The sequence below is a fragment of the Psammomys obesus genome, unplaced genomic scaffold (genome assembly GCF_907164565.1).
Source record: "Psammomys obesus unplaced genomic scaffold, mPsaObe1.curated_primary_1811, whole genome shotgun sequence".
NCBI classification, from domain to species: Eukaryota; Metazoa; Chordata; class Mammalia; order Rodentia; family Muridae; genus Psammomys; species Psammomys obesus.
Window position 1 is genome coordinate 6,355,938 of NW_026585626.1, and position 22,581 is coordinate 6,378,518.

Below are 22,581 nucleotides of genomic sequence, written 5' to 3' on the forward strand. Positions count from 1 at the left end.
TTCTTCTTCTTCTTCTTCTTCTTCTTCTTCTTCTTCTTCTTCTTCTTGTCAAGCTTTTTCTGTGTAGTAGCCTTGTCTGTCCTAGACTCACTTTACAGACGAGGCTGGCCTTGAACTCACAAAGATCCACCTGCCTCTACTTCCCAGAGTGGTGGGATCACAGGTGGTCGTCACCTTGCCCGGCTTGAGGACCAGGAGCTTTGATTCATCAGTTAGGAGTGCTTGCTCCTCCTCCAGAGGGACCAGGTCAGGCTTCCAGCTCCCACTGAGTAGATCACAACACCCGTGGCTACAGTTCCAGGGGCACCTGACACCCTGGCCTCTTTGAGCACCTGCATGTTCATGGTGCAGGCACAAAATAAAATATGATAACACACACCTTTAACCCAAGCACTGGGGAGGCAGGTGGATTTCAGAGTTCAAGGCCAGTGTGGAGCCAGGTCTACATACAAGTTCCAGACCAGCCAGGGTTGCATTGTGAGACACTATCTCAAACATGCGTGCGCGCATGTCTGCGTGCGTGCGTGCGTGCGTGTGTGTGTGTGTGTGTGTGTGTGTGTAAGTAGATAGATAGGAAAGTGAATGTCTTCCCCGCACCGAACACAAACTCCCTGGTCAGGGCAGACCTCAAATGTCCACACCTCTCAACACCAGCTAAGCAAGAGTTGCTCGGCTCTGTCACCAGGACGTTCGCAGTCCAGACTCGCATTCAGCACTGTCACTTCTCCAGAGGTAGATTGGAGTGCCCCCTCCCCGGACTCCCCCCAAATGGTCTCCAGGAACTGACGTGAGGTCAGATGACCTGGGAATGAGAGGCTGCCCGGCAGGCAGGTTCATCCGGCTACCGGCTGGTGGAGTGCCGGAGAGCTGAGCTGTCAGGATGGGGTGTGCTGAGGACACCTCCCCCGGCCTCCCCCAGCCTGAGAGAACAGGCCTTACCATGGTGGGATCCGGGGTTCCGGTTAAATCTCACCTCTTGGGCCAGATGCCACCCCACATACCAGAGCTGGCCAGGAGGTTACAGGCCGCTGAGTAATAGCTGAGTAGAGATTAATTACAGGACGGTTCCTGGGTCTGTGTTGAAGGGATGCCTGCTATTTGGCTGTTTCTTTTACTGGCAGGACAGGTGTGTGGTAATGTCATTAGTTGACTAAGTCCAGGCAGGAAAGAGAATTAGGATCCCACTTCCCTCTCTCTCCTCCCTCTGCAGCTGAGGATGACGTTGAAGTTCTCATCCTCCTGCCTCAACCTCTCCAGTTTAATGTGGTGCTGAGATTAAACCCAGGGACTTCTGCGTGCTGGCAGACTCTACCTGCCAAGCCACCCACGTCCTCAGCCCCAAATCTGGCTCTGCCTCTGCTGAGGAAAAGTCAGTTTCCAAAGCAGTGGGGCTGACAAAATGAAACCAGAAGTTGGGGTTCTCCATATTGAACCTCGATCTTCTGTAGACCACCCCATGTCAGAAGGCGGTGGAGGGAGATGAGTGGTGTGAGAACCAGCCTAAAATATGCTGACACCCTGACCCCGACCGCAAACATCTCTGGTCTTTCCACAACGCGCCTCATTGCCCTCTATCCCCAGCCAAGACACACCCATAGGCAAAAGGATCAGCCCTGGGGAGAAATGAACAAACATTTTAGGGAGTCCCCTGTGTGCCAGGCCCGGGGCTGGGTGCTTTACCCTGATGGTCTCCCTGACAATCTCAGGCAGAGCCCCTGGCCTTCCTCTTGGTCCCCAGCTGAAGAAGCTGACTCAGCATATTTGCCTCCACATGCCAATCGTGACCACGCCCATTGTTTTTTAATTCACCCCACAGACTAACAATTATGCCCTTTCTGTTTGCAGTGTGAGCTCACAAGTCTCAGCCCTTCTCCTCTCCAGCTTGACCAGTAGATCCACTAATCAGTTACGTGGCTCCCTCAAGCCCCTCGGCCTCGCCTTCCCCTTCACCTCTCCTCCAGCTGTCAGGATGGCCGTCCTTAAAATACAGCTGTTAGAGACTCAGGTGGTGCCCAGTGGCAGAGCACTTTGGGCACTCGTGAGAGCCTGGGTTAGAGTTCCTTGCAGCACGAAGACAGGCCCTGTGTTTCCAGTCTCCCTTGCCTGCTCTCTGTGGGCATTCTGGTAGCCACCGGCTCTCACCTACAGCCTCTCAAGCATTAATGTATGTGTAAGTACCTTTTATTCCCTGAGGTCATTGCCATCTCCCAAGCTTACTGCCTCTGCTAACCTAGGCCTACTCCTGGAAGCTTCTATCCTCTGTACAATCTAATCTAGGCCTAGAATGTGTTCAGCCTCTGACACTTAACTGCTAGTAAAGCTCACCCTTTCTAGTTCTTCCTGGCTGGTTCAACTCAGCTGTTCTGGCTCACACTCCTCTCCCAGCTGACTTATTCAATCTGGCTTTTCTCTCGGCCTCTGAATTGCTCTGCTTGGCCTCAAACTAACTCCAGCAATCTGCTCTAATATTCCGGCTCTTCTCATTCTCTGGCTTGTTGTTCTGTCTTCACTGTGACTAGCTGTTCTCTCTTCAACCTCTCTCTGTAAAAACTTTCCCAGTTTTTACTGCCTCTGAATCCCATGAACTGAGTTCCACTGTACTGACTCTCAACTCACTTTCAACCCAATTGCCTAAACAGGACTAGAGCTCAGAGACCTACATGCCTCTGTCTAATGACTGCTGGATTAAAGGCATGTACTACTACCACCACACCTGGACCTAAGTCTTTCATCACCTGAAACTTTTTCTATACCAGGCTGGCCTTGAACTCAGAGATCTGCTTGTCTCTATCGACTGGGATTAAAGGCGTGTCTGTATCCCAGCCAGATCACACAGACCTAGAAGGTCTTGGGGTGTGATCTCTTACCAGAACAGTCATGTTCTGAATTAAAATTCCTCTACAAATGTACATCCTGTTTTACAGATGAATAAACTAATCCAAGTGAGGTTTGCCCACATTTTTAATAAGACTCTTTTTGGTGATGGCAGGGAGGATGGCTAAGAGGGCAGAGGCGCTTCCTTTCAAGGCTTACACCTTCACCTCAGAGACCTGCACCATAGAAAAGAACCAACTAGGCGAACAACTCCTCCGACCTCCACGCATGCCCTGAGGCCTGTGTGTGCTGTTGCCACCACCCTCCCTCAAGTAAATAAAATGTAATTTAAGACTAAGTAAACAGGACTGGAGAGTTGGCTTGGCAGTGAAGAGCACTTGCTGCTCTTCCGGAGGACTCGTGCTTGGTCCTCCAAGTGCCCGCATGGAAGCTCTCATCTAATCTCTTCTGGCCTCTGAGGGGACCAGGCACACTTATGGTACACATACATGCAGGCAAACCCTGACACATGAAAAATAAAATAAATAAATCTAAAGAGTTTTAAATAAAAAAGACAGCAAGGGACACAACCACTGGCAGCTCAGGGAGGGACTGCACCAGGCCTTTCTAAACCAAGAGCTCTACTTGCTTTTCTTTCTTCCTTTCTTTCTTTCTTTTTTTTCCCTTTCTTTCTTTGTCTACTGAAGCACTGGCCTTAAACTTGCTCCCCGGCCAAGGGCTTTGTGAGATCACAGGTGTGCCACGCCACACTGCCTTTGTTTTCATTTGAGTTTTTATTTTTGAGCCAGGGTCACATTATGGAGCTGGCCTGGAGCTCCCTAAGGCAGAGCAGAATGGCTTGGTACTCACAGAGCTCCTCCTGCCTCGGCCTCTGCCGCTGGAGTGCTAGCATCAAAGGCGTGTGCCACCCTGTCCAGCTGCTTCTAACTTTCTGAAACGTCTCCCTCCCATCTGTCTCCTCCTTCAGTCAACACTTTTACTGGATTTTAATTTATGTTTTCAAAGTTCCTCTGTGCCAACAAAAGCAAATAACACCATACTTACCTGTCCCTCTCCCCTTCCACAAATAGCAGGACACTGAGGCACAGGAGCAGGTTAACCGTTTATCACTTCATCTTGGGGAGGCCTGGGTAGAGTCTTCAGTCTTTCCTCCTCCCCTTTCTCATGTATCTTACTATGGATCATCTCACCGTGGCTCTGCCTCCTTCCCCAAATAGCCTACAGCAACTGAGACTTGGAGACAAACCAAGTCTTGGATTCCTCTGGCTCCTTCTCCATCCAGAGCTAGGCACACAATGGCTTTCAAGAGGATGGAGTACACGGTGGGTGTTGTATGTGATTGGAGCCATGGGATGGGGGCTCTGCCAGGCCATGTGCTTGGGCTAAGTGCCCAGAGCAAGAGAGGTCTCCAAGAATGAAGCCTCTGCTTAATGTCTAGAGTTCTTGAGTGGGACATGATGATGTCCACAATCTAATGGGGATCCTTGTATCCTTTCTATTTGGACAGCAGGGGAAACCATGAAGTCAAGAAGAAGGTAAAGGTGGCTAAGGAGCTAACAGTGTCTGCTGCTAAGTCTGTGATCTAAATTCAATCTCCCCGGGACCTACATGGTAGAGGAAGAGAACTGACTTCTGCTTGCTGCCCTCTGAGCTCCACAGGCACACCTGCCATGCTAAGACACACACCGGCACACAAAGAAAGAAATGTGATGATAAAAAAATGAAAGGGGTCAGGAATTTGGTTCTTGCTCCTCCAAGGGACCATACTGGTTCCCAGTACCCATGTCTGGTGGTTCAAAACTGCCCTCTAACTCCAGGGGATCTGATGATGCCCTCTTCTGGCCTCCGTGGGTATTCACACGTAGGTTGTACACACAGACACATAAATAAATAAATAAATAAATAAATAAATAAATAAATAAATAAATAAGTCAATAAAAATTTTCATTGAAAAAATGTAAAGGGAGTATGGGTCACATGGCTTTGTGCACTGTCCTAGCTGCGCTCTTACTGGTCCCGGTGACATCTGTGTCTTCCTGCACAGGCCAGCTCCATTCTCCATTTTTAGAAACCTCGCTGGCCTAGGCTGCTCACGTTGACCTCTGTCCTGTGAACTTCTGCTCCATGTGTTAGGGACAGCTACTGCAGCTCCGGGCTTAGTCATCCCAGATTGCCACCTCCAGTCACATAGGCCTGTCTTCCTGCTGAGCTCTCAAGATCCTTATGGGATAAAACAAAACAAAAAAAAAGCCAAAAAGTTTTTTTGCCTTACTCTCCCAACATGCTACGTGACCATTGGGAGGTCTTCCGTGAGTCCAGTGTCTCAGGACCACTGTGGGCTTGGAGGGGACAGTGTTGCCCACAGGTGGGACCCTGACCAAAAACAATGGGGGAATACAAGTTTTTAAAACTTTTGCTTGTTTGTTTTTGAAGTTTTGATTGTTGCTTGTTGTTTTGGTTTGTTTTGAGACAGGGCCTCATGTAGTCCAGGCTGACCTTGAACTTGTGGTGACACCAGCTCCTGATTCCCCTGCCTCCCTCTCTTGAGAGCTAGGATTTTAGGCATGTACTGCATTAGATTTCTGTGGTGTCGGGGGATGGAATCCAGGGCCTCGTGCATGACAGGCAAGCACTCTTCTGAGCTGTGCCCTCAGTTCCCACGGAGTGTTTTTATAATGACCCTCCCCCCCAGAGCTGGGCCTGCAGCTCAGTGTAGAAGCTTTTCCTAGAAGACCTAGCATGTTTGCAGTCTGGGTTCTGTTCCCAACACTACCAAATAAGTAAATAAGATCGATTCCATCCTCCCACCCCAACAGACATTCTGCCCTGCCCATCTAGCTTGCCTGGAAAACAAAGTTGAACAGTGGCAAAGCCCTGAAGGCTTGGCTTTTCTTGTCTCTTGAAGCTAAAGGGAACTTCTCAGAAATGTCACTATCCTGGAAAGCAAAAAACAGGCAGGGCGAGAGATTAAAGCGACAGAATAAGAAAAGGCAACGTGTGGATCTTGACTGCACTGTGGGCAAAGAACTGAAAACTGGATGATATTTGAGGGAGAAGGACCGTTTTAATATGGAGTGGCTAGTGGATGATAACAGTGTGCTAACGTCAGCGGCATACAGAAGCCAGACCTCCATGTCCCATACCTTCCGCCATCGCTGGTGTACTTTTTTTTTTTTTTTTTTAATTTTTAAAGTTACATTTATTAACCAGATGTGGTGGTGCACACTTTTAATCCCAGCACTAGGAAGGCAAAAGCAGGTGGACCTTTACAAGTTGGAGGCCAGCCTGGTCAGCACAGTGAGTTCCAGGCCGGTCTGGGCAATGTGGAAAGACTGGGGACTGAACCCAGAGCCTTGCACTAAGCTGCACCCCTATCTTACTTTTTATTTATTTAAATATCTTGAGATAGAGCCTCGCTAAGTTGCCCAGGCTGGACTTGAACTAGCTATGTGACCAAAGCAGTTTTGAACTTGGCATCCTCCTGCTTCAGCCTTACAAATAGCTGGAATTACAAGGCCGAACCACCAAGCTAGCTTAACATTTTTTTTTTAAGGTTTTATTTACGGGGGTGGAGAGTTGGCTCTGAAGCTAAGAGAACTTGTTCTTGCAGAGGACTCAGGTTCAAATCCCACCACCCACACGGTGGCTCACAACCATCTCTAACACCAGTCCCAGGAGGTTAATGTCCTCTTCTGACCTCCAAGGCCACCGGAAAAGCATGTGGCCTTGCTTTATATATATATATATATATAATGTTATATGTTATGTTATATGTTATATTATATTATATTATATTATATTATATTATATTATATTATATATTATATATTATTATATTATATATTAGTATATAGTATATTATATATTATATTATTATATATTTAATTTTATGTGTATGAGTATTTGCCTGCATGTATGTATGTGCACCACATGCATGCGGTGTACATTGAGGCCAGAAGGCGACATCTGATCCCTGTAACCGGAATTACAGATCATTTCCAATGACCCGTGGGTGCTGAGAACTGAACCTAGGTCCTCTGGAAGAGCAGCCAGTGCTCTTTACTTCTGAGACATCTCTCCAGCCCACCCCCCACCCCCAATTTGGTTTTTCAAAATTGCACTCACAGTCGGGCGTGCAGTACGCCTTTAATCCCAGTACTTGGGAGGCAAAAGCAGGCAGATCTCTATAGATTCAAAGCCCGGCAAATCTCTAGGAGTTCAAAGCCAACTTGATGTATAAAGTTTCAGGCCAGGTAGAGTCACATAGTAAAATCCTGTCTCAATGATTCAGAAAAAAAAAAAAAAAAAAAAAGGAACTGATGTCTACGAAATGCCAAAATGTCCAGTGCTGTGCTTAGGCCACGGCACGGCTTCGCCCAGGAAGTGACTGCAGTGTGGTTGCCCAAGCAAGATCAGGCCAGGGAGATCAGTCAGCTGTCCAGCAGCAGCACTAGCTAGACCCCTTGATTAAAGAAGTTGGGTGGGGGGTGGGAAGAGGGTGTTGGGGAAACTGGAAGAGGGAGAGTTTGCATGGATATGCTCAAGACACATTGCTTTACATACAAAATTGCCAACTGTTAAATAAACGATTATTTCATTAAAAATATATTGAGCCCGGCTTGGTGGTCCCAGCACTTGGGAGGCAGAAGCAGGCAGGTCTCTGTGAGTTCAAGGCCAGCCTGGTCTACATATCAAATTAAGGGACAGCCAGGGCTACATAATAGAGAGACCCTGCCCCACATATATGTGCGTGAATATATATATATATATATATATATATATATATATATTCACATACATATATGTATATACATATATATATTTTTTTGAGACAGGGTTTCTCTGTGTAACAACCCTGGTTGTCCTAGACTTCATTTAGTAGGACCAGGCTGGCCTTGAACTCACAGAGATCAATCTGCCTCTGCCTCCAGAGTGCTGGGAATAAAGGCGTGCACCACCACGCTTGGCTTAAATATCTATCATCTATCTATCTATCTATCTATCTATCTATCTATCTATCTATCTATCTATCTGTTTATTTTTGAGACAGGGTTTCTCTGTGTAGCCCTGGCTGGACTCGTTTTGCAGACCAGGTTGGCCTCAAACTCAGGGAGATCCTTCTGTCTCTGCCTCCCCAAGTTCTGGGACTGTAGGCGTGCACCACCGCACCCAAAATATAAAAATATTGTTGTCCTAACCATTAGGATGGTTTCTTCCTGTGTTCTCAATAATGGTACAGGATTTTTTTTATTTTTCGAGACGGGGTTTCTCTGTTTTAGCCTTGGTTAGCCTCTCTGTGCACCAGGCTGGCCTCGAACTCACAGAGATCCGCCTGCCTCTGCTTCCTGAGTTGTCCTGTAACTTTCTGTGTAGACCATGCTGGCCTCGAACTTACGACTTATCTTCCCAGCTCTGTGTCCTAAGCGCTTTTATTTGCTTGCATCACAGCGTGGAGCTTGCTATCCTTTTGCTGTTTTACAGACATCGCTTGGGATTCATCGAAGTCTCCTGCCCACATGTCAGAAGGCTCACGGGATCCTTTGGCCCATGGTAGCTTGGCCAGGCAGGTCCCTTTTCTGGAACACAAGAGCCCTTTCTAAACTGTCCACCCGAGCTGCTCAGGAAGGGCCCGCAGGAACAAGGGACTCTCCTGGGGCCTTTCCTGCCCCAGGAAAAGGGGGGTGGAGGTGGGCCGGGCGTGCCCGTGGAGAACCCGGGGCAGGGGGCGGCCCTTCTCCCAGGCAGGGCGTGGGCTGGGCGAGGTCCTCAGCCCGGCTCACGGTGCCAACAATGGGCTGTTGTAGAAGGAGGCTGGAATGCGGCCCGGGGAGTTGGGCGGTGGGGTGGGGCGGGGCCGGGTCCCAGCCGCAGCCTCTTACCTGGCCACCAGGTAGCTCGCATTTCCGAGCGAGCGAGCGGCCGCAGCGCCCGCACCACCTGTCGCCCGGTGCGCGCGCGGGCGGGGAGCGCGGCTGGGGGCCATGGCCTGCTAGTGGCCCCTGGGGGAGACGCTGCGGAGTTCAGTCTGGGGCAGGACGGGGCGAGGGAAGGAAGGTCCTTCCCCCCGGGGAGAGCGCGGCCGGCAGCAGCATGAAAAAGAGCCCCACGATGCAGGGCACCTTCAGCAAACTCTTCGGGAAGAAGCATGCCAACCCCTCCAGCACGTCCCTCTACGCCACCAACCCGCCCTGGATTTTCACCCAAGAGGCCCCAGAAACGGGGACCAGGGACTTCGGTGAGTGCAACCCGGGGAGGGGAGGGAGGACGAGGAAGAACGCCGGGTGGCGCCTCTTCCCTCCCGGCTCTGGCGTCACCCGGGCGCTGGGAAGGCGGGCAGGGGCAGGGACACGTTGGAACCTGCGGACCGGCCGAGCTGATGCTGGGAACGGGGAGGAGGCGCCACGGGCTTCAGCCAGGGAGGCGCAGGGGACCTCCTCAAGCGAGGCCGGGGAGCCCTGCAGCCCTCGCCTGCCGTCCCCCGCCCACTTTGCAACCTTTGGTGGGGTTTCTGTTTGCGCGGCCGGCCGACTGCTGGGTCTCCCACCCCACCGCGCATCCGCATTCTCTCTGAGTCAGAAGTGTTCCTGAGATCTAGACGTCTGTCACGCTTTCCGCTTCCTCAGCCCCGCGGAGAGCCTGCCTCAGGTGCCCTGTGTTTCCCTCTGTTTGGAAGAAAGGCCGGCAACGCCAGCCACGGTTAACAGGTTGCCAGCCTTTTGCACACCGACTTGGTTGAGTTTGGTTTGGTTTGCGAGGGGCGGGGCGGGGGAGGGGGCAGTGCCACAGGCTCTTGCCAGGTGTGCTTGGGTCTGGGCTGTCTGTGGTAGGAGATTAAAGAGCCAGAGGTGGGACAGTGGAGAGAGAGCAGGGAGCCCTTGGATCAAGGGTGGTGTGTCTTTGCAAACCTCTGGTAACTCCTGGTAATTGGCCTTGCCCCAGGTCTGGCTATGGGTCACCTTATCTCTTCCTCCACCGCCGCCGCCAGCTTGTACGCTCTACAAGGAGGAGAAAACCCAGGGAAATAGGGGACAGGCATTCACGGCTTGTTTGTGGTCCGTGATTCTGGGGTTGAAGAAGGGAGACAAAGGTGTGTCCTCCCCCCCCTCACACCCTCATCACCTTTGTGGCCACTATGCTGGGTCACGGGGGATGTCGCAACCTTCGTTAGAGCTGTGGGTTCTCTTTAACACCCATTTTACTACGTTGGGGGCTGGGGAGGCAAGATGTTACCTCTCCCTGACCCAAAGATCTCTCATCAGCAGGCCAAACAAAACTAACACTGTGTCCGCCTGCCCTTTGGGGGCCTCTGATGTAAGACAGTCTTTAGGTGCACGATGATGCTCCTGAGGGGAGGCAGCTTCAGAGTGGAGAGGGAAGGCTGTTCCTGGCAGAGCTTAGGTTGCAGCAAAGGGAAGACAGCTGGACTCAGGGAGGCGTGTCTTAGGAACTTCAAGACTCCTGAATGACTCTGTGGTGCCTCGCACCTTCTTTGGCCTGAAGGAAGACATCAAGAGCGAAGTCACCCACCCTTTCCTAGGTGCAAACGCTCCTAAAATGTCTGATGTTGACTCAGTGAGTTTTTGTCTAGTGTGAGATACTATTATTGGCTTTCCGATGAAGACAGCAAGGAACAGGGAGGTCACAGAACTGGTCCAAGATCTCAAGATTTCAATGGTGGAGCCGCAGTCTTCCCGGAGGGAATGAACAGACGCTCTGTAGTAGACAGCAAACTTGTGTAGCTGTCACAAGCAAGCAAGTCGAATTTCCAGTACCATCTTGCTGGCGAGAGAGCCAACATCTGGACCCAGGCAGAGCCCCAACTCTGAGCAGGCTTGCTGGCTTCACTCTGGAGGAAGAGTTCCGGGGATGAATTGGACCATCTGCCCTAGGGACCAGTTTCCCCGCTTCCTCTGGAGGAACTCACAGCAGCCTCTGCACACCTCCTCTCTATTTTCCCCGGATGACTAGACTGTTGCTAGGAATCTGTCCTGGAGAGAGAAGAGGGACAGGGTACGCTGTCAACTTCTGCCAGCCTAGGCAGGGCAGGAATCTAGGGGGGCAGCTCCTCCCTGTCCCCGGGGCAGGGCTGGGCCTTCAGCTGACTCAGCTTGGCTGTGTCTGCACTGGGCTGGGGTTTGGGGAGGTGGACAGCAGGCTGGCTCTCCTATGTTCTGGAGTGTTCCCCGGGGTGCCCACAGGCATGAGAAACCCTCCTCCTTGCTGCACGTGGGATGGACGAGGGAAGCAACTGGTGCCGGTTCTGGATGGCAGTGGAAATGCCAGCCTTACCTGCCTGTCAGTGACCCAACCATAAAACTATTTTGTTGCTACTTCATAACTGTGATTTTGCTACTGTTATGAATCATAGATAAAGATCCGATATGCAAGATATCAGACTGGGGACCCTCAAGGAGTTGTGACCCACAGGTTGAGACTTAGAGTGACTGCCAGAGGTCATGTATACGGCAAGCTTTGAGGACAAGGAAACTTCTTTAGTCAGGAGTTGAGGAGCTGCAAGAGACTAAAGTAGCTGCTGCCCAGCCTTTCCAGAAAGTTCTCCAGTGGTTTCTAAATCACAGTTTGTTACACTCAAGTCAGTGCAGCTTTTTGTTGATTTTGTTGAAATGGGGCCTGCTAGGTTGCCCCGGGGTGGCCCTGAACTCCTGGACTCCATTGATCTTCCTGTCTCGGCCTCCTAATAGCTGGGACTACACGTGTGTGTCATTGTGCCTGGCTCATTCCCATTCTGAACTTTGCCTGTCCCTGCCTACTTCGTTTCCTTATCCTCAGGTGGCTGTACTCCAAAGGAAGAGGCCACCCCAAGGTTTCAGAGGGGTGGGGCATTCCAACTCTAAGGCTCCTTAGCCTGTGACCTTCTGCCTGGTTTCCAGTGCTGGGAGACAGGCGGTGGAGGAAGAGGGGTGGGAATCAAAACGCCATGTCCAGGTATGTGGAGGAATTGAGCCTGCCTGGTGTGTGGCTACAGCCACGTCCCAGGTCCCAGGCTGTTTGCACAAGGGTAGGCTGGGTGCAGATAAAAAAAAAAAAAAAAAAAAATGCAGCACAGGCACGGGTGGTGATGGGTAAATTTTTCTAGACCGTGTACGTGGTGATTACAGCCCTACTGAATGCAATCAAAATCCTAATTAAGCCTCTGCCTCCCAAACAAGAGCTTCAAAGGACTGCGAGATTGTCCTTTAAGTACTTGAGAAAACAGATTTGAATCTTTGTAGTCTCTTTTGATAAGAGATGGGGCCACAAAAGTAGCCGCTGGAGCAGCTGGGACCAAGCCACCCAAGCTTCCTGTTGCTTTGCTTCTCTGGCCTCTTAGCTCAAGCCGTGAGTTTCTTATCACCTGCTGATCCTCCCATGCCAGCACCGGGAATCGGGGACTCTTCTGCCCAGTTGTACCAACCACGCACAGCGCCTGCCACGCACTCGGACTCCTCAGGCCCGGCCACCGGCTAGCATTCCCTGCAAGCCTCCTTCCCAAGGGTTTCTTTGTAAGACACTGAGAATTCTTAGGATTTCCTTCTCCTGATAGACCTAAACTGTTGGCTTTCTTCAGAGGACCCCTGCAGGGCACACAGCAGGCTGGAAATAAGTGTGTGACGAACTGTGGCTAGCTCCTCAGGAGCATTCCAGAGGATGGCTGCTGGTTCTAGCATCCTTCTCCCCGAGGCTCGCCCCCACCCCAACCCACACACACTTCGCATACCAGGCCAGGCTAAAGGGTAGCCAGCCCTGACCCTGGGTGTCTGCTGGGTGCCTGTGTCCAGCCAAGGCTGGGCTATCACCAGCTTCTAGAAAGCTTTGCTGGGGTGTGAAGGAGACTTGTTTACACTCCTGTCACTCACACCATTGGAGATGTGCTGATAGAGATGGGCTGTGAGCTCCTGCTGTCTTGGCGCCCTCCACCACCACCACCACCAGCACCACACACACACACACACACACACACACACCAGACATACACATGCGCTCTCTGTTTCTCTCGCCCTCACTGCGGCCCCTTTATGGAAGTACCTCTTTATGTCATAGCTAACTCTAGAGACCAGGCCCCTCCCTGGCCCTACAGACAGCTGCAGCCCCTACGTTAATAATGATCATATCGGGGTTTTTCTGTCTTCTGAGGGGTCAGCGACAGAACCCCAAGGCTGACTCAACGGGAGGCAAGCGCTCTCCCATAGACCCCATTGCTAACCCGAATGGTGGCTATCAGTGCCCATCACCAGAGCTGTAAAACCCGTCCATTCTGTATCTTCCCGACTCGAGAGTCCTCATAGCGCTGAGGGGGTACGCATCACACCCGACCTCGGGGGCTCCTGTTATGAACAGTTCCTGATTTGACAGGTCTGGAAATGGGAGAGGTTCAGAGTTTCTAGCAAGTTCCAGGGAAGGTCATCCGGCTCTGGGCCCCGAGATGCAAGCCTGCCCTAGAGAGTAAAAGGACTCGCTGCCTTTGCAGTGCCCTGCTGGCGTCCCTTTGGGCTGCTCACCGTTTTTCGCCATCTCCTCTCCTCCGTGCTCCCCTGCCCCACCTCCCTTCCACCCCAGGTGAAACTTCAGTGTCCCCTCTGCCCTTGGACAAAGGTCTCTCTCTGGGTGCTTAGGTCAGACCTGCTAGGGCTTGCTGGGACAAACTGGCCTTTTCAGGTTCCTGTCATGTGAACCTGCTAATTAGCAAGGAAGGGCCTCATTAATGTCTTTTGTGGGCTACGTTCACATGGCCGCCCTTTGCTGCTGCCCTGAAGAGCAGGTGCTCTCCCAGGACTGGCGGTCCCACCCAGCGCACAGGCCCCCGCTGGGTGTCTGCAGTGTGGCAGAAGTGGGGAGAGGCACGTTGGGGGTTCCAGGTCACCCTGGGTCAAGGCCAGAAGTCCCCTGAGCGAAGATCCCCTTCCTCCTCAGCTCCTGAAATCCAGTAGCTCTGTGGCCAGTGCTCCAGAGGTCACTGGGGGGTCCTGACAATTTGGGGGTCTCTAGCCCTTTTTTTTTTTTTTAACCTGGATGGCTTCACTGCCATGAGCTTGGAAGGCTTCCTACAATGTAGGAGTCATTATCTCCACTTTACAGGCGGAGAAACTGATTCTGAGAAAGCAGAAGTTCATAGGTATTGTCTAGAGCAATTGACATATGAACCAGGATATACTTCCTAGGTCCTCCCTGTGGGCTCTGTCGACTACAGGAGCCCCCCCCCCCCAAATCTGTGTCCTTTCCCTGCTCTGCTGGCTGTGACCAGAGGGGTCAGACTGTTGCTGGCTCTGGAGCATTGGCCCCTCTTGTTCGCCAGATGTGGTACTGTGGGCTTATAGTCTCTTCCAGCCTCAGGTTCCTCATCAAAAGCAAACTCTTTTGAGTATTTCCCCTGGGTGGCAAGACCCACCGGGGAAGGTGATGTTTCACTGGTGTTCAGTCCCTAGAACCATGGGAAGGTGGAAGGAGAAAACAGACAGCACGAAGTCCTCTGATCTCCATGTACACGCTGTGGCACGCATGTGCCTACACACATACACATACTGGACACACATGAACACATTCTTAAATGATCTTTTTTTAAAAAGAGTGTTTCCCCCTGCAGGGCACACGAGGGTTTAGAGAAAGGTAAGAGCCTGGAGCGTCGTGCCCTGTGGCTCTGGATTGAGCTGAGTGGTAGGCAGGATGGCTTCCTAGCAACACAAGGCTCAGGCTCAACTTCGAGTACTACAAGATCAAGAATAGTACCTGCACCAGGCAGGGTAGCTCAACCCACTGAGTTCTGGGTCAGCCTGGGCTAGAGGAAGACCTTTCCTAAAGAAAAGAAGTACCTAGGTTGTAGAATATGCTTAATACGTGCTAATATCAGTAGCTTAATAAATGCCAGCCATTAATTTATTCACTGGTTGGTTGACATTCTTGCTTCTTTGGACAGATCTAGAATTTAGAGAATATGAGCTAAGTTGGTGTCCCAGAATGAGTATCTTGCCCTCCATAACCATGGAGATCCCAGGAAATGAAAAGCATTTTACCAAAAAGCTTTCCACCTGAGCTGTGTGGGAACAGACATACAGAAGATTCCAGGGGCTCCTCCTCCTGGGTGGAAGGGTAGGAAAAAAGGACTCAGAATCCACGAGCAGCTTGGGGTGGGTCCCCAGCTTCCCCCAGGCATTGCCCAGGTAACACACATACACAGAGACACATGCATGCGCCCTACCCAGGGCAAGAGACCCAGACGTAACTCCCTGTTAGGGAGAGGCAGAGAACTCCAGGCGGTGTGAGACACCACATTGCTGTGCTGGAGGCTTGTCTGGGACCCTGTAAACCCTGACACTGCCCAGGGTTTATGGCTCTGGTCCAGCCCTGCCAATGTGGGCCTCCGTCTTCCCATGTGCCAGGAAGGCAACCCCAGTATCTGAGCTCACAACGAACCCTGGTGAGACAGTAAGAGGCCACCTACCTCCTGACAGCATCTACTCATGGGCACAGGTGTCGCCTATAGTTTTTAGGTGATGGGACCCAATTCAGGCTCAAAGCCTTAACACTCATAGGAGGAGAAAGGGGACAGAGAATCAGTGATGATGATGATGATGACGATAATGTGCTCGTGATTTCTTTGGGCTTTTAAAAAAAACTTACATCTGATTTAGTGGTATGTGTGGTGTGCGTGTGTGTGTGTGTGTGTGTGTGTGTGTGTGTGTGTGTGTACATGCGTTTCCATGTCCTCAGTGCCACTGTGTGGAGCAAAGGACAGTTGCAGGATCAGTTCTCTCCTCCCACCACGTGGGGCCCCAGGATGGATCTCAGGTCATCAGGTTTGGCAGCCAGCGCCTTTACCTGGGGCTGTCTACCCAGCCTTGGTTTATCTGTGGTTCAGTCAAGACTCACAGCTTGCTCACACAGTCTCTCAGCTCTTCAGGACACTCCTTCAGGCCCTCTCCCCTTGCCCACTCTGAGGGCAGGACTTGAATCCACGTGTGTGTGCACGAGCAGCATTCCCAGAGAGCACAACCCCTTCCAGCGGGCAGACAGAGTAAAAGAATGGAGAAGACAGGTCCCAGTCTTCTGACTGAGCCCCGTCACTGTGTGTCAAAGCGCTGTCCAGCCTTCTTCCTTCCCTCGCCTCTCCCCCGCCTTGTCTCTCTCCTAGACTCTAGAGGGGCAGCTTTTCAGGAAGGCCCACTCTGATGTGCTTGATTTGGAACCACATAGTTCAGCTACTTTAAGAGTCAACCCCACAGGGGTGGGCTATTGACATTCTAGTTAGTTCTGGTCCCTGACCTTGAGTCTGGGGGAATAAGAAACAATTTGACCTTGAGCTCTTGAAAGATCTGGCTTGCGCTGGCCAGGCAGTCCTCACCTGATGCTGTCCCTCACTTAGCGAGGACTGAGACTTCCGTCCTGGAGGAGGGCCTAGAAAAAGCCTGGCCTCTACTCCTCTCCTATTAGCTTTGCCTTGCTGGGCATGGTGATGCACGCCTTTAATCCTAGCACTCAGAAGCAGGTGGTTCTCTTTGAGTTTCAGATCAGAGCTATATAAGGAGTCTTTCTCTTTCTCACACTGTGTGTGTGTGTGTGTGTGTGTGTGTGTGTGTGTGTGTGCCTGTGTCTGTCTGTGTCTGTGTCTGTATGGATCCTAGGAATCAAACTCAGGTCGTGTGCCTCAGCAGCTGGTACTTTTACCCACTAAGCCATCTCACACCAGCCCAAGTGTTTGTTCTGTTTCTGGGACAAGCTCTCAATGTAGCCGAGGCTAGCCTAAAAGTCACTGTGGAGCCTGTGCTGGCTTTGAGCTCATAGCATCCTCTTTCCTCACTCTCTCAAGCACCAGGATTTGAGGGGGTGAAGCTACCACAGACCAACGCCAGCCCCAGTGCCCAGGAGTCAAAGCTGGGACATGAAGTCTGTGCGATGGTAAGGACAGAACGCCCACATTCGGTGGCTCAGAACCGACTCTGTTCTGGCCATCTGGTGGTTTGGCCATCAGCTTCTTCTCTGCTGCACCTGGCCATGGTCTGGGTCCATAGTCTTCAGACCGGAGCCTGGCACCCCAGACCAGGGATCATGTTCTCTGCAACTCTCCAGGCAGCACTGGGAACCTGGACCCGGGATGGTGGTGTGCACAGCGGTGCTGTTATGTGGGCACACCTGGGGAGGTGGAGAGTCTAGAATGCCCACCATTGCTGGGTACCCTTGTCACATCCAAATCCTAGATGCTTCTGGAGGGCTTTGGCCATGGGTGGAGGAATAGGTGAATCAAGACCCTCCCCGGATACTCAGTCTCTTTTTTAAAATTACTTTTTGTTTTGTTTTTCAAGACAGGGTTTCTCTGTGTATCCTTGGCTATCCTGGACTCACTTTGTAGACCAGGCTGGTCTCGAACTCACAGCAAGCCTCCTGCCTCTGTCTCTGGAGTACGGGGATTTTAAAAGGGTGTGCCATCATGCCCAGCTTAAATTTACATTTTTTAATCTTAAATTGATATTTGTGTGTGTGTGTGTGTGTGTGTGTGTGTGTGTGTGTGTGTGTGTGTGTTTTCATGCACCACGCCTGCACTCGTGCCAGGTCTTATGCATGGAGAGTAGAGGAGGGTTTTCAGGAATCGGTTCTTCCCTCTCATCATGTGGGTCCTGGAGATGGAACTCAAGTGGACGGGCTTGGGAAGCAGTGCGCTTCACCTGGAGAGCCATCTCACCAGCAAAGCTCAGTCTCTCTTGAATACGTTATTGGGCTTTCTTGCAGTTTCTTCCTAAAATGTGAGGAAGAAGAACAATCCCAGTTGCTTCCATGCAACAGGCAACAGGATTCTGGTTAACTGGGATTGACTGATTTGTTTTGGACAGAGTATCACTGTGTAGACGTGGCTGGCCTGGCCCTTCGGCTGCCTCTGGCTGTGAGCTCTGAGGTTAAAGGCGTGCGCTGCGACGCCGGGCTTCACGTAGCTGGGATCCTGGCCTCCTTCCTCTGTAGCTGGAGGGAGAAGGTCCCTCTTTCCCCTGGGTCTGTTAAATAGGACAACGGGCTGCCGTGCTTATGACCCACAAAGCAGGAGGCCTGTAGACGAGGCGGTGTGAACGTGGGAGGAAGTGGCGAACCCTTATCAGTGGTGTCAAAGGTCACGAGGGAGGCTGGCTGAGAGCAGGAACGTGGCGGTTCACAGGTAGACAAGGCCCAGAGCAGGGTGTGGAGGAACAGGAGGGTCTAGCGTGTGTCAGCTGCCCTGCGGGGGAAGGAACCACCTTTGTTAGGTCCCTCTACGTACCGGCCGCATCTAGACCTCAGAGCTGTTGGATGAGGTTGACACCATCACTTCCGTTGTGCAGACAGGACAACAGGGCTCGGGGAGGGGAAACCTTTGTGCACAGCCAGTGGGATAGCTTGGATTTTTTTTTTAAATGTGTTTTTATGTATTTCTGTTATTCTCTGCAGTCAAGGGTACTTTGAAATAAGATGGGTAGGCACACATGTGCACTCAGGCTCTCAAGCACACACACACACACACTGGTGGTGGTGGGTTGGGGCCAGGGAGCGCTTGTACCTAGAGGGGTACAGGAGCGGGCGTGTTGGCCACAGGGGACAGCAGGTGGCTCCTGTGATCTGCTTGTTCCAGAAGCATCAGAGCAAAGCTTTGGCCCAGGCCTTGGCCTGGCTCTCAGGGCAGGTGCTGTGTGTGTGTGGAGGGCCAGAAGGGTGTCTGGGAGGGCATCAAAAGCCCCAAGGACACGCCCCGGGTCCGTCCCACAATGCTAGCACACCTCCTATCTGTGGGGTCTCACTGGGTTCGAGGGGTGCTGCTGAGTCAAAGCCGGTGACCCCAAGGCCTGTTTTCCTCGCTGGGTGATGCCGGGTCACCTTCTTTGACCCCCCTCTCACTGTCCCCCTCTCTGCCCTCTAGACGGGATCTATTATGGAGACAATCGGTTCAACACTGTGAGCGAATCCGGAACAGCCACCCTGAAGGCCCGGCCCAGAGTCCGGCCCCTGCTGACCTTCATTCCCTTGGTGAGTATGCCCAGTGCCCAGGCCTCGAGTCCGCTCTGGGTGGGACACCTCACCTGCCAGAAATGAAGCAGGTCTGCCACATCAACCTCGCCTGCTGTCTCCTCCCTTCCTTCCTGATGCCAACCCAGGTAGGCTGCTGGGAGGAGGCAGGAAGCCTGGAATTAGGGAGAGGCAGCCAGCAATGGGCTCCAACTCCAAAAAGAGCGGGAGTTATTTTTTACCATCCCTGACGACCACTGGCTTCCTGCCAGGCCCGGATGCAGGGATGACGTAGTTGGCATTGCTGCTTTCAAGGTGCTCTGTGCCCGCGGCAGGAGATGCTGCCCAGCAGAACATCGGCCAGGCAGAAGCAGCCAGTGTTTTTGCAAGGGATGGTCAGGAAGGGCTTCTTGGAAGAGTCGAACCCCAACTTCCTCATAGGACGAATACACTGGGGAGAAGGGCATTTGAGACAGATTTGTTTGTGTTTATGAAACTACTGGAAACCAAAGACTCTCGTCTTTTGTTCCAAGACAGGATCTTGCTATTCCTGGCTAGACTGAAACTTGCTTTTTAGATCTCTCTCAGTGAGTTTCCTGCCCCTTCCTCCCAAGTGCTGGGATTACAACTTCATCGAGCAAAACTAACATCATATGTATACACACACACACACACACACACACACACACAAATAGCTTAAAGGCCACAGTTGGGATTTTGCTCTTTGATGTGTAAAGGAAACCCCAAAGAACCCTGAGAAGTGATGGCAAGATGGCTCGGTGGACAAAGGTGCTTGCCCTCAAACCTGAGGACTTAAGTTTAATTCCCCAGAACCCACATAGTGAGAGGAGAGACTGGATCCCTGCAACTTGTCCTCTGACCTCCACACTCAGGTCATATGCCTTCTCCCCCCCCCCCCCCCCAGACAAAACGCATAAGTGTGAGAAAAAACCTCTGGCTCAATGGTTCTGCTTAGCACCAGGAGAGTTGCTGGGATCTCTGAAGCTGTTCAGTCAAAATGAAATTCGAGTCTCATGTGTGACGTCAAAGGGCCTCTATTAAAAGTGAAAAAGAAAACCCCCTGTGTAGTGGCTCAGGCCTCCAGTCCTAAGCACTTGGGGGTTGGAGGCAGGAGGATCAGGAGCTCAATCACAGCCTGGGCCATAAGCCTGGGCTATGTGGGACTGTGTCTGGAAAAGCCTAGAAAACAAAAACTAAAAGAGAAATAAATGGCCCTGGGTTCATTGCCCAGTACTCCAAAACAAAGCGGAGCTTGTCGGTGCTGCCGCTTGGCCCCTACACGGGGGAGATGGAACCAGGTCATCCTTCGCTACATGAGAGCCTGTCTCAAAACCCAGCCAGCAAACAAATACCGTGCCTTTCAATCACTTATTTCTGTTTAAAAGTGAGCTCTGACAGGGTCAGGGAGCCCCCTCCAGCCTCCCGCATCTTCTTCCACCTACCCACTCTGGGCCTTTCCTGCTGTCCCCACTATCCCCACCCCAATCTGGGCAAACCCTGGGAAGGTCTGTGGAAGATTCAGGTCAGGTCCAGGCTTGGAGGGCTGCTCAGGCCTGGAGTACTGGGCCTCCTGGGGATGTGGGGATATTCTTTCTGGACAAACCAGGAAGGCCCCACCGTGGAGAACGGGAGAGGAGGCACACCATCAAGCCAACAACTGAAGCCTGTTAGGTCCATGGGTGCTGGGTGCGTCCTGTACAGGGCAGGAACTGGACCCAGAAGGGGACGATGACCACATTCCTTCAACGCTGGCTAATCGAGGAAAGGCAGGTGGAGCACCCGGCCTGTCCCACCCCCCTGCCATCACAGCTAGAATGGAGTACGTGAGAAGAGAGCCACCCTCCCTCCCAAAGCACTTGCCGCAAACCCCCACTTCACAGCCCTGGAGGCTGTAGTCCTGAGACAGGAAATGATTTGCTTATGGTCCTGCAGAGCTAAGACCCAAGCCCCCTTCCCCCCCACAGGCTGCCTTAACTTTCCCTCCATGCCCCACCTGGCAGCTTTGGTCTTCCCCTTCTAGGACCCTTGACAGAATCACTCCCACCCCTTAAATGGCTTCAAAGGGTCTACAGTGAGTTTTAGCTGAAGACTCTCAGGCCCCGGAAGCCTGCCTCTGGGGAGCTTTAAATTCAGACCCCCTTGGCCTAATTGCAGCTCTGCTCCTGCTTCAGGTTACGGGGCCTGGAGCAGCTTCCAGCGTCGCTCACCACCTGCTCTGGGAGGTCAATTGAGCAGCTCATTTTCTCCTATCTGATCTCAAACCCCTGCCATAGGCTCTGGGCTTTCTTCCAGTGCCCCAGGTGTGTGTGGGCTCACACACATGTACGGACACAGAAGACACCCCCCCCCCCCAGCAGCATGTCGGGGTGGGAGGGACCCTTGGCCAGTCCCTGAGCCTTGCCCCTTCTGCCTGGCACTAAACCTCTGGGGGCATCAGCCCTTCCCTACCGTCCTACCTGCAGAGAGCACCACCAGGCCCAGAGGTGAGGGGTGGGGGGAGCAGAGACCATCACCTGAGAAAACAGGTGACAGGCCCAGGGGTCTTTGGACCATCTTCTGAGTGTTCCCTCATCTTCACTTCCTTTCAAGAGCCAGCCAGGGGACGGGGTCAAAAAGCGGTAGCCCTCAGATGTCCTCAATCTAAGAAATACTTTCTCAAGTATCTATAACCAAAGGCCAATCGTGAGACTGACCCTTGGGTTCCTTAGAGACTAGGCTGGATATTGGCCATCAAGTACCTGGGATTGGTCATCAAGTACCTGTTCCCAGTCCCAGCCCTGCCTAGGGTTGTGGAGTGATGGAGGGCCAGGCCCTTATTCTCTCCTGGCCTCTGATTCCTTGCCCTTTGGTAGGGCTTACTACTGTGGATGGTCCTCTAGGGTGTCCTTAACTGTAACTTTCTTAGCTAAGTGAGATCCCAGCTGCTCAGCAGATGGAGGGAGGAGGACTGAGAGTTGATGTGTCTGGGCTACAGGTGGCAGAGTCTTGTTTCAAAATAAAGATAAATAAGAGCTGAGGTGTGGCTCAGCAAGCCCTTGTTGAGCGTGTGACATAGTTTGGGTTCACTCCCTGCTGTGGGGTGGGGATGGAGAACACGGAGACCTGGGCCTGTGAGAGAACTGTGGATAAAGGCTCTTGCCGCCCAGCCTTATGGCTGCAGTCAGGGCCCCTGGAGCCCCCATGGTAGAACAGAACTGGCTCTGACCCTCACGTATGTGCATGGCACTTGCACACAAAATAATAATTGGAATAATAGTGGCGTTGACAATCATAAAAAGGAATGCCAGAAGAGAAGGCCTGCAACAGAGGCCAGACACACACCTTTTTAGTCCCAGCACTTGAGGCAGAAGCAGGAAGATCTCTTTGAGTTCCAGGACAGCCAGGGCTACACAGGGAGAGACCCAGTCTCAAAACAAAAAGAGCAGCAGAGGTTGGAGCTGGGTCTCTGCCACAGGCATTTGGCAGAATAACCTCTCCCCTGTCTCCTAGAGGAGATGGAACCCAGAACTCAAGGCTGAGGCTGCCCAGTGCTTTCAAGAGCTAAACCCCAAGAAGAAGCGGATTGGAAAGCTGTCCTTTCCACTGGGGTGACCTCTGCTCTGCACCCCATCTGATCCGACCATCCCCAGGCTGATGCTTATGAGAAATTAGAAATTAAATGTCCATGTGGTAAATATGGGCAAACTGGCTGGACAGGTCTAGAGGTGCCCAGGGCGATGAGAGTTCCCTGGGTTGCCCTACCCTCTGAGTCACACAGGCCTGGCCCTG

General features: G+C 52.1%; 1 protein-coding gene across 1 annotated transcript in view; it reads left to right on the plus strand.

Annotated features, from left to right (window-relative positions):
- The first annotated feature begins 8,551 nt into the window (after positions 1–8,551).
- The window catches only part of CUNH6orf132 (chromosome unknown C6orf132 homolog), a 31,984-nt gene continuing 17,954 nt past the window's right edge, over positions 8,552–22,581 (plus strand). Inside the window, 2 exon segments of the mRNA XM_055613329.1 lie at positions 8,552–9,070; positions 18,707–18,813. Of these exon segments, the coding sequence (XP_055469304.1) occupies positions 8,626–9,070; positions 18,707–18,813 (552 nt within the window). The 5' untranslated portion in view covers positions 8,552–8,625.